The 13,297-nt window shown below is 37.9% G+C and overlaps 2 protein-coding genes across 5 annotated transcripts; one reads left to right on the top strand and one right to left on the bottom strand.

Annotated features, from left to right (window-relative positions):
- Positions 1–658: 658 nt before the first annotated feature.
- LOC311299865 (uncharacterized protein) lies at positions 659–4,692 on the top strand. Of its 4 annotated transcripts, none has more exons than XM_084423756.1 (2): positions 659–845; positions 2,136–4,692. In XM_084423756.1, exon 2 carries the CDS (start codon positions 2,205–2,207, stop codon positions 3,339–3,341), a length of 1,137 nt encoding a protein of 378 aa, XP_084279882.1. In that variant the 5' UTR covers positions 659–845; positions 2,136–2,204; the 3' UTR covers positions 3,342–4,692. The 4 variants fall into 4 exon arrangements, with proteins under 4 accessions (XP_084279882.1, XP_084279883.1, XP_084279884.1 ...); XM_084423757.1 differs by having other exon boundaries at positions 731–840; XM_084423758.1 differs by lacking the exon at positions 659–845 and adding an exon at positions 997–1,352.
- Positions 4,693–4,784: 92 nt separating this feature from the next.
- vamp1a (vesicle associated membrane protein 1a) lies at positions 4,785–12,283 on the bottom strand. The gene is made up of 6 exons (XM_084423760.1): positions 12,146–12,283; positions 11,894–11,909; positions 10,712–10,832; positions 10,087–10,245; positions 7,243–7,294; positions 4,785–6,520 (listed from the first exon to the last, which is right to left on the bottom strand). Coding segments are annotated over exons 2-6 (351 nt in total). The 5' UTR covers positions 11,896–11,909; positions 12,146–12,283; the 3' UTR covers positions 4,785–6,503.
- Positions 12,284–13,297: the final 1,014 nt, after the last annotated feature.

Genomic DNA, 13,297 nt, shown 5'->3' with positions numbered 1-13,297 from the left:
ATACTGTGTGCGTGTGTGTGTATCTGTACACACACACAAATTAGTTTAGGCTTTTAGAGAATATCTTTTTGTGGTAAATCTCTGTTTATGGGGACATTATTTACCATAAAAATAGTGATTAAACAATTTATTTACTACTATATATTTAGCCTGCTATTTACGCATATTATTTCTATGATTATTTTACCCCTTGTAATTTCAGCTGTTTTGCTCTTTTCTCTTTCAGCCAGATCCCTCTCCCTGAAATCCCGCCCCCAAGAGATGCCAGCAAACCGGATGTTCGCAAAGCGAAACGCGGCAAATGATTGAAAAGAATAGTGCGTTTCTCATTGGCTAAAAAGGGCGGCAACTCTTTTTGTGTGTGTGCGTGTTTAGAGAGAGACATGTGAAATCTCAAGCCATTTAGCTGTATCTGGTAGACAATAGGTGCATTTTACGTGTAATTCAAAAAAATGTCTTTAAAAAAAATAAAGCCTTTAAAAAAAACACTTACTTGTCAGCAACTCACAACTGGAATTATTGTATCCTTGTGTTCTTTAGCTATACAGTAATATAGCTTAAATGATTTGGATCTGCCACACTACATTCACAGTTTCACACAAACACAACTTGTTTATTTGTTTATTTCATTTGACTCGTTCATTCTTCGCGCTTGCGCACTCCAGTACAGTAGGCGGCGCTGTGCCACGAACCGTCGGCGCCGAGCGAGAGACGAGGAAGAACAGGCATTGCCTTTCAAATAATCACAGTCGCCCGCCCACTGTCCGATGCTGTTTGCATCGAAAATATTGTCGAATGCATGAAAAAGATCATCTCTGCTGTTGTGAAAGCGCTTTACGAGTAAGGTGCGTTGTGTTTCGAATATTTGCCGATTTTTAATATCGAACGAATGAAAGCCGTCTCTTTTTCCATTGAAAAGTTGTCTTAGTCGGGTTAGCAGGCTGCTAACAAAAATCGCCAGTGCCTCACATTTTACCTGGAACTACAAAAGCTCGCGGGCTTCACTGTACATGATGGCAGCCAGTCTACAGCATCCGCTCTTTTATGCGTGTCATACTGCATGAAATCGTGTGTATTTCGAAATTATTCTCACAAATTTTGCGTTATTTCTCCATATATTTTTTAAAGCAAGTAGAATGTTATCGTCAATATTTTTTTGTAATATGTAAGATCTCGCGGTATAAAACGATGCATTTTTTTCCTGCTGTAATAAAGATGTCCATTTGCATCCATTAAGCATGCATGAAGTACGCTAGCAACGCGCTTGAACTTCTGTAGCGTGTTCTGTTGTAAATACTGTGATGGGTTTTTTCTATTGTCTTGTGTCTTCAAACAGCGCTACAAAAGATACGGTCAGTTTTAAATAAACTGCTCCCAAAATGATAAAAAAAAAATCACCAATGCACCTCATACCCCTTCCATTCTTATAAAATATTTTTCAGTGAGTGCATTTCTATATTTAAATACTTGTGTATATTTAATATTAATGTAGACATTTTTGCTCTTTGATTCTCAGCTAAAGCACTCCATTTAATTTGGTTGAGAAATTTAATTTACTTTCGTGTTTTACTAGGAATACTATAAATAGTTGTTTTTTTTACTATAATATAATACTCTAATAGTATTAACATAGTTATATTTTTTATGAATAAACTAAATAAACGAATTCAGTGAACTCCCCAAACACTGCAGCCATGTCCAGATCATCTTATTTAAAATGATATATTGTAAATAAATATAGTTTTGTTTGTTTACCTGGCCTGCAAAGTCTAATAATGTTTAAATGTTTTCAAATGTGCTTTTTTCCTTTCATTCATTGAATTTTCATGTGGCTAGGTCTGCAGTAAATTATTTATCTTCTAAAATAAAGTTTGAGAAAACAAAAATAAAGTAGGTTCGTAGAGGTTGGTGTATGAAACTTTAGATTTCCCCCCCATGAAAATACAGGGCACGTTAAAACGTCTTTAATTTGTGTTGTCATACGTTTGCGCAAAAATATATTTTTTAAATGGAAATGGAAAATTCTGGATTTGGAGGGAAAACAATGTGAGGTTATTGAAAGTTCTCTGTTCAAGCATTACATTTTTTGCATCTTCATGTAAAAACTTTTTTTCCCTCTCTCTCATTGTTTTCAGAATCTCAGCACCAAATAGACAAGTGTGGCACTGATACGCCTGAAGTTGGGAGCGAGAAGCAACGCCGTGATGGAGGTTGAGAATAAAGAAGGATCTGAGAGCCCTCTGCCCAACGGCAGCACCCATCCACCCAAACGTGGAAGAGGCAGACCACGAGGGTCGCTCAATAAGAAGTTCACTGCAGAGAAAGCGCCGACACACAATGCCAGGCCATCGAAAAAGGTGGACTTCTTTTCTCCTGACATAGTCTTAAAGAACAAGGTGAAGAAACGTGGTCGACCAAAGAAGATAAAAAAGCCCGGTAGGCCGAGAAAGATCCCTCTTACGCCTGAGGAGGAATCAGAGAGACTTAACAGGTTGAGTTTACAACGCAAGCGAAAACTGTCAAAGCCCCTCGGGAGACCCCGCATTCATCCCATCGCAGAAGGCCCCAAAGAAAAAAGGGGAAGAGGAAGACCTCGCAAATCTGACGATCTGGATAAGCAAAGTAGTGGCGAAATCAGCCTTGACGCTAATGGCTCCCCACGAAAGAGAGGGAGGCCGATGGGCACAATGAAGAGGAAGAGGGGTCGGCCCGCAGGTTCTGCCAAGGTTCCCTCAGATGGGACCCCAAAAAGGAGAGGCCGCCCCCCAGGCTCGGCCAACAAGGTGAAGAAGATTCAGCGGGCCGACGGAACTCCTCGAAAGAGAGGCCGACCCCCAGGCTCTGGCACCAAACCGAAGATCATTCGACGGAACGCAGACGGCACTCCTCGAAAGAGGGGCCGGCCTCCGGGTTCTGGAAAGAAAGTCAAGATCGTCGAAAAGAAAGTCGGAGATGTTCCCCGCAAGAGAGGCCGACCACCTGGTTCAGGCAAAATCAAGGCTCGCACCTCAGAAGGTGGAGACGCAGAAGGGGCGAACGCCGACGGCGCCGCTCCACGCCGTAAGAGAGGTCGTCCAAGCAAAGTCAGACTGGCTGTCGTGCTCGAAAAACTCCCCTCGGCGTTACCGGAGGATGAAGAAGAGGAGGCCGACGCGCCCTCTCCCAAACAGTCCCGCACCTCCGACGACTCGTCGCAAAATCAGAACGATGAAGAAGAGACCAGGGCGAGCGAGAACGACGCAGACCCGGAAGACGAAGAGGAAGACGACGCCGTCGATTGTTCAAAAGTGAACAACACTAGTGAGAACGAGATGGTGGGCAAATTCAAAAAAAAGAAATGAAAAGATAGGGGGGGGGCTTCATTGAAAAATTGGTGGGTATATTTTTCGAAGGGTTTTAATAGGCTATGTCAATAATGTTTTTGCAAATTTTTTTTTTTTTAAATCTGACAAGTGTGCTTTTGGTGTTGCCTGCCATGCCAGACTGTATTGTTTTCCTCTTTCTTTCTCTTAATTTTTTTTAAGCTCATTATTAACCGAAATGTTTGCTCACAATGTGATGGAGCACAATTGATTTATTTTATTATTATTATTATTATTATTAGAATTTTTTTGCATGGGGAAAAAAATTGCAAAATTTTTAAGCATGCAAAATCGAAGGACAAGTATGTAGCCTGTTAACATAACGGGATCCTAAAAGATGATGCACAATTAACGGTTCCATTGAAAACGTTACCATGCTAAGCACACTTTATTTGTTACCAATGGTTTGTGCCAACAATTTCAAAAGCAACTACCAAACCAGACTGTTTCAGATGTACTGTCTTCATACCTGTACAGTAGTCGGTGTGCACAGGCTCTTAAACTCAAGGCTTTTTAATTCAAATCGCCCAGATGGTTTTAATTTGATGTAGTAGTGGCTGTGGAAAAACCTGCGGCTTTTTGATGACGGTTAAAGTGCGTCTTTGCTGTAGTTTTATTTCTTTTATCATCGTTCATACTTCAACTCTGTAAAACCAACCCCGCCGAGTTCAGTGTTTTATAGTGAAACAGTCTCATTTTCTACTTTTTATCATCCGAGTTGCCTGATAGTTTGGTCATTTATAGGTGTCGAGTGCTTAGTTTACTGCACCCCCTCATTTTTTGTTGCTCAAATAATGTGATGGCTTCTTTAAGACATGCCTTTGTTTTTCAAAAAATGTGAATACATTCATATTCTGCTTTGACAAGTCTTCATGGGTCCTGATTTTAAAATTTTCACATGTATGGCTTTTTATATACATCTCTTTTTGAACTTTTTCTCATTTAACCAGTTTTTTTCCCCCTCTTGTTTTGCTTAGTTTGTGTAAAACCGTATAGATTTCTCTTGTTATAAACTGTAGATCTCGTCTTGATTAATTTTCATGTATTATTTAGTTTTAATCTGTATGTACCAGTAGATGCTGAAAACAGATCGTTTTAGGAGAAATCATGCATCTAGAAGTGTTTTCATGTTAATAAAACCTGTTACGGTTCCGACATGATGATTCAATAGACGTTATGTGCATTTCATGTACACGCTTTCTAATTAGGTTTCTCATCTGTGCTGTAGTACGAAACATTTCTGTATCGCCGCTTTGTGTGAATCATTTCACTTTGTGATTTGAATGAGCATTGTTGCCGATTAATAACCAATTAAACCATACCATATTCACCAAGCGTTGTTGTGACATTCATTTATGTTTTGCACGTGAGCGGAAGTGACTTTCCTTCAGTTTCCCAAATGAAAACTACAGACGGGGAGGAGCAAGTAACAGCATCAGCACTTTATTAGAATCAGCACATGGTGGGCAAGCAGACATGCTTTAAAATGAACCACTAGTTAGCAGCTTAGCTTCAAATGATCAGGGACAGGGTGTTATTTTATGCAGCTCTGCAGCACATATTTACAAATGGGTAGTTTGCATAAAACACAATGTATTCAGGAGTTTTTCGTTTTTTTTTTAAGAGAATGACATTCACTGCCCTGCATTAGGTTTGCAATTTGGGTTAATGCTTAATGTAGGGGATGTTATTCACACAGATGGTACACATCAATAAGAGCAAATATTCTTAGATTTAGGTGCTGGACAATATGTCCTTAATACCAAAACAAACAAACAAAAAGTCCTCTCAAACTTACAATCATTATAACGAAGGTGGTTAAAGTGCCCATGTATATTTAACACAAACACATGCAGAGGTACATCCCTGAACATTGTCGTCTCCAGTGCTGATTACGTATCCGCTTCCCACACTGAATCCCAAATATTTACAAAGACATTAAATCACATTATCAGTTATCTTCCAAGTTTGCATATCAGTAGTTGTTCATTCAACCTAAAACATCATGGTGCCAGTAAAGTCAGGAGAAGTTTAACACTCATTTTACCCATTTTATCAGACGCGGACCACACTGTCACACGAAATCTCAAATATAGAAATATTAATAAATAAAAAATAGAACATAGTAAAAATCTCAAACCAAATTTCAGTCACGTTATTTTATATTGTGGTCACAGCTAAAATCTTAAATCTCCATATATAGTGAGATTGATTTATGATATTCCATTGATATTACGTTTTTTCCCCCCCCATTCCTGTTTGTTGTTCCAGACTCCACTGATCTTCTGGCTGACATGAACAGTGCATCAAAGAGCAAAAGTGTCGATTTATGATCAGATATTCCCCTCAAGTCGACTCCTACAACTTGCCTCACTTTTTAAATGTGAAAATTAATTATAAAATGGCATCATCCAAGAAATGTTTAACATTACGATGTGGAAGGAAATACCCTATCTTTAAGACATTTACTACACATGGTAACTGCTCTATTTAAAGTCATTCAGGTTTTTACAGGAAATCAGGTATGTTAGGAAATGAAAACAAGTTGCTGTTAGGAATTTATATGGAGGAGGGCTAAAACAATAAAAAAAAAAACCAGGCTAATAAATGTTTTACTTCCTGTAACTTCTCATTGCAGTTGCACTTTGTTAATACCGTAATGATAGGACCACAACAGTTGTTTCTGGGTAAACTAGTACACTTTTGTTTGTTTTTTGTGCATAAATGCATGACTTGATCCTAAACTCAAATTGATCTTTGTGTTTCGTTCTCCCTCTTTAGTTATTCATGGGTTCATTTGGACAACGCTAGAAACCTATATTATTGCATCACCCATTGTTTTTGCCTTGAAAAGGACCAACACATTCTCCAATCCAAAACCGTACGTAGATAGTCCTAACCGAAGGAGTTTTTGAGTAAGCTCGGGCACTGTTGCAAAGCACTCAAGAGAGGTACAAAGAAATGCAGTGACAGACAAAGGGAGGGAGAGGCACTGCGTCAATGACTGCACACGCACGCACGCACACACACTCATACACACGGTGGATTCAATGAAAGGCATTGGTGGGGAAAAAAGGGGGGAGGGGGGGTGGAGTTCACACAAAGCCAGAGTCTCCTGTCCTTGTGTGTCCCACGAGAGGCTCAGTAGTAGAAGTACACTGGAAAAAAAGACAAGAAAAGAGAAATAAATCATTGAAATTGGTTAGTCCAGGCTGATTCAGGAAGAACTTAGGCTTTTAAATTTGATGCATAAATCTAGGCCCAGAATTGATCTTAGAGTGTCTTAGAAGTCCACGCCAACGTTCAGATTTATTTAACCGGGTTGACGTGGTCGAAGTGCTGCAAGTATTTGGAAATCTAAGCAAATCTTGCCGCTTCTGAAGTAAAGCATTTGGACGTTGACATCTGCTCATTTATATGCAAATGACATTAATTAGGGGGCGTTTACAAGGCGGAGATCTGAAACCATTCAGATGTGCACAATTTCAAGATCATATGCGGTTTATAGATTTCACATCTGGAAGAGTTTTTTTTTGTGTGCGTGCGTTCGCTTCTCTGAATCACACATTCACATTTGAGAGATGATCTTAGATCAAATGTAGGATGGTTTCGAGGCTACATTTTAAAAGTAAGTGATCTTAATGAGATCAGTATTTGCTTGAAGCAGCTGCAACACAAGATTTGTCCTTCTTACTAATGCTATTACATGTATGACTTAATACGCCCATAAATAATTCTTAATCCCAGATCAAAACGCAAGATGGCAAAACATCTTATGCTGGGAATAAAAGAAAATAAAGATTCAAATTTTTACTGTTTGATTTCCATGTTAATCAGCCAACACTGGTGTTTGTGGAATTGCATTACAGTTTCTACTCACTGAAAAGGATGCCCACCAAGATGACCCCAATAATTCCCATCATGATCATCATCTGTGAAATAAAAAGAAAGAAATAGGGAAATACATTTAAACTTTAAATATGAAAAGCTAACGAATCAATTCTGTTTGAGTAATAAGATTGCATTTCATTAATAAATACAATACAATTTTGTATCTCTTTTTGTAGAGGGATAAAGACATTAGAAGTTTACACTTTATTTTAAGGTGTGCTTGTTACAGTGTAATTATACATTAATATAAGTTTAATTAACTACGTGTACTTACTGTAGGGGTAGTGTCAGGATCAGGGATTGGTTTAGGGTTATTTGCATGTAATTATGCATAATTTACTGTTATTCCTATAATAAGTACATGTAACGTGCAACAAGGACACTGTAAAATAAATTGTTACCCATTAGAATTCTAAAATGAAGATGATAATTTATTTAAGATAAAATGTTTTTAATCAAACAATTAACTGTTCGGCTACAACATAGATACCTTTAGATACATTTTAAATATATATATATATATATATATATATATATATTTGTGTGTGTGTATACACACACACACACATGTATATTATATATTTACAAACTTTTATGTTAGATGCGATTAATTGCAATTAATCGATTTGACAGCACTAAAATAAAGAAATATTAATATCAAATCAAGGAAATAATATTAAAATTAATTGTAATATACATTTAGTTTCTTTAAAATATTTATTTTCTTTTTAAGACATTCATTAGAATATTAATTTGAGTACTTTAGATAAAAAAACAAACATGTCCCTATATCAGTGCTGTACAAGTTATTAGATTACAAATATTATAAATATTTATCCAGCAGTTTACATTACATGTGACAGAGAAGAGTAACATTTCTGTTTATGAATTATAGGCACATTTTTGATCGATTCCTTAATTATTTTTATTTTATCTTTGAAAAAAAAGGGTATGATACTAAAACATTTTTAAAGAATCTTTCCATTTTCCCTTTTCCTAGTTACATTTTTCTATTTCTTCTTTTGGGAAAAAGTATGGCATGCTATACTCCACGTAAAACTGTTTTAAACGGCATTTTGCTATTTTTTTTAAATGATTTTGCATGCGGCTTTTCTGGCCTCATATTAACTGAGAACGTGGAACATTTATCACTTTTGATTCGTCACACCGCAGGACAATTTAAAATGCTATTTAATAAATATATAAATAAAACATAAAGACTTATATGAATGCAGATTAGCTTTAAGAATCAACATTTCTCCTTCACAAGGATGTGCTCCACTAAAAACACAGAGAAAAGTTACAAAAAGAAAGGCTTCAGTAAGAGTAAAGAAAGGCACAAAGGAGAGAGAATAATAAAGCAATCTGGTTTGGAAAGGCGGGACAGGATGAGTGAGATTAAAAGTGGGACGTTTCCATAAAAAGAAGGAGGATCTGCGGATACGGAACGAGACAGGGATATGGGAAAGGGAACGAGAGAGGAGGAGCGAAAGGGAATTATTAGAGCAGGTTACATCACAAATCACATCTGGGTTTTAATCCAGAAAGGCTGTAATCCAGATTGGGACTAGAAGCCCCCTCCCCCACCCCGCTCAGAGATGCGATTGGACGGGCAGCTGTTCGGCCATCTGGGGCGGGAGGTGGGGGGTTGGTGGAAGGGAGCAATGAATTTATTCTATCTGGAGGGGTGGAGAATGAGGGGGAGCTTATAAATCTATGCCGAGGGAATGGATTGACAGATAGATAAAAAAAAGTAATATGTAAAGTGAGGCTGTCAGAGGACCAATGCAGGCTTGTACAAGATGTCACATATCAGAAGTGTGACATCTCTATTTAAAACAAGGCAAAGGAATTTAGGAAATTTAATTATAATATGAATTCTCTATTTATAATCAAAAAATATTTAAATATTTAGATCCAAATCATGCTCCAAAAAAGCTCTTTCTATTAATAGATGATTCATGGAATTATACGGGTAAATTATTAAAGATGATGGTAACTTCCTGATCGTCTCAGGAGTGGCTGGACTCATTGTGCTACTGCAGTATCTAAGCTTGCGTCACAACTGCAACTCGCCTAATATATCTCGAACGCTGGCCAGCGCTGTGACTTATGGGCCGGGCTGCATTCAGGTTATATCGAAAATGAGAACGCTCCTGCTTTAGTGTTGAGTCAGCTGAGCCATCTTTACTGCTGGCAATATAGAAACACCAAAGCAAAGGAGACACTGTTTATTTTATTAGTTTATATCAATACCAGTTATGGATGCTAAACTATAACTCCATAGGTTAGTCTAATATAATCATTTAGATTTGTTTAATCTTATTTAGTATTACAAGTGAACTAAACATGTTAAGCCAATAGGCCTCCTTCAATGAATTTCTGTGTAAATACTATTTTAGTATTATTGATGTACTATTATAGTTTTTATTAATATTTAGATTTTTTAGTTTTAGTTTCTTGCTAGTTCACGGTTTAGTAATTCTGTTGTGTTTTGTGTCATTTTTATAATTTAAAAAAATGTCTATTAGTTTGTGTTACTGTTGACTAGACAACTTTTTTATGGTTTTAGTTTAAGTTAACTACATTAACCCTGATCTTTCGTAAACCTCTTATGTTTGCCGCATTGAAGTGAATGTGACAGCTTACATAACGGTTTACAAATACATTTTGCTTATGTTTTATGAATGAGGTCAAATCTGTATTTAGTGATTTAATTCTAACAGTGAATGTATATAGGTATCTTAAAATGATTGAAATAAAATGGGACTTGAGGTCAAGGACTCCAGATGTAAATAAACAGACTCAAGCAGCTAAATTTCCCAGAGCGCACCTTCATATTCTTCCACCAGTACTTGTTTTTCAGTTTAGCGGCACTGCTCTCAAACTGTGATGCTCCGGCCTGCAGCGCATCCGCCCGGTCGTCCAGTTCTGAGAGCTTCTGATCTCTTTCCAGAACCTTGTCCACATTCACACGCATGATGTCAACCACCTGAACGCATTTACAGAAGACAGACACAGACATCAGCAGCATGACATCAGAGATTCAAGTCACTTTGAATGGAAATTTCTTAATGTCTTCAGACACTAAACATTGAAAGCAGTCTAGGATGAATATTGTATGAGAGTCTGGCTAGTACCTCAACATTTTACTTCATGAAATGTTTATGGTTCCAAGAAAGTCCTACTAATAGTCCATCTAGCTTTGATAGCTTTGACTCTCTGACTCCCTCACTGCTACAATCCACAGTTTTACTAATACATAATGTCACGTCCATGTCCAAAAACTGTTTCCTTGAACCATAGGCCTCTACTCAAGGTCCAACATTTATGCCCACTGTGCAGAATATCTCTATCTTTGTCTGCTTTTTTATTTCTACATGTTACTTTTTTTTTTTTTTATTCACCTCATCCTACTTGTTCAGTATCTTATTTGAGGTCACATTGACAAGGTTTACCTCATCCACTTGGGCCTGTGTCTGTTGGAGACGACGGTTGCTGGAGAGATTGGGAGGTCCGGCAGGTGCGCCCCCCTCACCCTCTGGGGCTCCAGGGTTTGCAGCAGCATCCGGGGCAGACCTAATGGAAGAGGAGAAAGGGGTTGAGAAGGCATATGTTTTAGCCTTTCTCTGCACCACTGGCTCTGCAAAGGGCTCATTCAGAGACTTGTAAAATGTTCAGTCATTTTAAACAAATATTAGGCTACATCCTGTCAGTTTTAGACTATGTCATGTCATTAATTTGAAGAATTTAATTTGAATTGGGCCTCAATTCAGGAGGCCATGATGCGATAAAGCTCATTGATAAAAGCCTAATAGATGTGACAGTGACATTGGAAAGACATTGTCAATGAAATTTGCAATAAAAAAGCTTTTTTTATATAAATTATATCGGCCTACAAGTTTTATTTAGGTTTATTTGAGTTTTATTGAATTACACTGTATCAAATTTAGCATGGCGTGACTGCATTTAGCAGAATATGCTAAATAAACACACATAAGTTACAGAAGTCATGTTCACATCTGTAAACACAGACACAGAAGTTGCTCGAGCACTTTGGTTGGATTAGCATTGGTTATATATCGATAAATACATACCACAATAATTAACTTTAGTGTTTTGTTTAAAACGCATTTGAAGATTATGTAGGCCTATGTAGGCCTAACTGTCTTATACGGGCGCTAAAAGTCGATATGGGTTGCGCGAGACGATCATCTAGCATTACCTAACAGCCAAAATCGCACAGTTTAATGCAGATAAGTTTTATGTATGCCTGCTGTACGACCCTGATTTAATAGCATTCTCGATGCAGTTTCCCCTAAATTCCGATAGATGGAGCAGAGCACTAAAGTCTAGGCAAATTATGATGTATCAGCTCTAAAATCGGAGAGATTTTGCGGTTTTAACGAACTGTCTAGAAAATAACCTTAGACGCTGAATTACTTTTGCTAAATGTAATAAAGAGAACACAATGAAATAAAAAAAATATATAAAAAAAACGTTTTAATACCCCAACTATATATAGCCTATTGCATACATCTCAGGTATAAAACGTCATTTAAAAACAAAAATTCAATAAATACTGAGTTTTTGTTTTTAAGTGTATTTGTTTAAATACAGTAGAAATACAGTGCACTCACATTTTGTTGGCAGGTGCTTAATAAAACAGATCGTCGTCACCGAGATGCGGAGAGAGAGAGAGACAGAGAGAGAGAGGATTAGTAGTCAAAAGCCAAACTTCCTATATTGACGATAAAAACATACATAAGGAAGAAAAAACCCTATGTATCCCTCGTAATAAACTCTATATCAGTGCTGTATATAATGTTCCCATGAGGATGGAATGATGAAGCGATGTCTAGACCGCGTCATCACAAAAAGTGCTGCATTACCGAAAGAGCCTCAGGCGACCAAAGCCTCGAAACACAAATCCAATCTTCTGTATGAAGAGCTTCCTTCAGTTTTTCACACTGGATGCGACTATATATCCTCCAGAGAGCACGTAGGCTACAGAAAAAACATACGCAGAAGTGACGACTTGATTAATATGACAGGATTTAACTTTTGTTAGGCTGTTAGAAATAGCAGTAGGCCTAAACCAAGAGACATAAGCATGATAAACGCTTCTTTAGAACAGATTAAAACGACCAGGACGAATAAAAACAATAGTCCTCTCGTGTCCGCATGAAAGTGTATGTATGCCTGAGTGAGAGAGAAGGGGAGGGGATGAGAGAGAGAAGAGAGAAAGATCACGATCACTTTCTGTGCTCTCTCTCTCTCTCTCTCTCTCTCTCTCTCTCTCTCTCTCTCTCTCTCTCTCTCTCTCTCTCTCTCTCTCTCTGTAACGTTAACGGGACAGCACTGCGGTGGTTGAGCACAGTGTAGCTACACTTCCAACCCCCCTCACACTGGCCTGGGATTTTAACTGTAAGAAAGGGAGGATAGGCACAGGAAAATGGGTGTATGTTTTAGAACAGACCACCATCATCTTAGAAGTGATGCACTGGATCACAGTTCACTGACAACTTGTGCAATGCTTGATTCATTTACGGATGTGATTAATGCAAGCTTCCAAATCCCTCTGAGCTGTGACATGAGGTGAGATACTTATGCTAAAAGCTCTTCAGGTAGATATATAGGCTACTATAGGTTAGTAGTGTTGGCAGCATAAGCGGCAAACGGAAGCAGTGCAGCCAATAACAAAGCTCAGCAAAGTGCTAGAGACAGTCCGGTCGCTGTGGAAACAGCATCACTGAAATGACTGCTGAGCTCACAGTACTAATCAATGAGAGAAATATTCAGCTCTGTTCCCAAACTATGGCCAAAGAGCTGACCACTAATGGCAAAACTGTGACTCAGACAATCAACAAATATAATGAGTTGGAAACAGATTCTGTAGGACAAGAAAGGAAATGCTCCTGTTTTCCCCAGCAGTGGATGAATCATGAGAAATGATTAGAGTTTTGGTGAAGGTCTTCACCAAGGTCTTCAGGATTATGTGAAAATATATAAACATACTGAATGGTGACTAATGTGCTGAAGAA

The sequence above is a fragment of the Rutilus rutilus genome (genome assembly GCF_951802725.1).
Source record: "Rutilus rutilus genome assembly, chromosome: 11".
Lineage (NCBI taxonomy): Eukaryota > Metazoa > Chordata > Actinopteri > Cypriniformes > Leuciscidae > Rutilus > Rutilus rutilus.
The sequence above is the reverse complement of the archived record's forward strand: the minus strand, read 5'-3'. Positions and strand labels throughout refer to the sequence as shown.

Coding starts and splice junctions, on each gene's coding strand:
- LOC311299865 (XM_084423756.1), top strand. CDS start 2,205: ATGGAGGTTGAGAATAAAGAAGGATCTGAGAGCCCTCTGCCCAACGGC.
- vamp1a (XM_084423760.1), bottom strand. Junction 10,246..10,711: donor CACAGGCCCAAGTGGATGAG/GTAAACCTTGTC, acceptor AAATGCGTTCAG/GTGGTTGACATCATGCGTGT. Junction 7,295..10,086: donor ACTGGTGGAAGAATATGAAG/GTGCGCTCTGGG, acceptor TTTATTTCACAG/ATGATGATCATGATGGGAAT.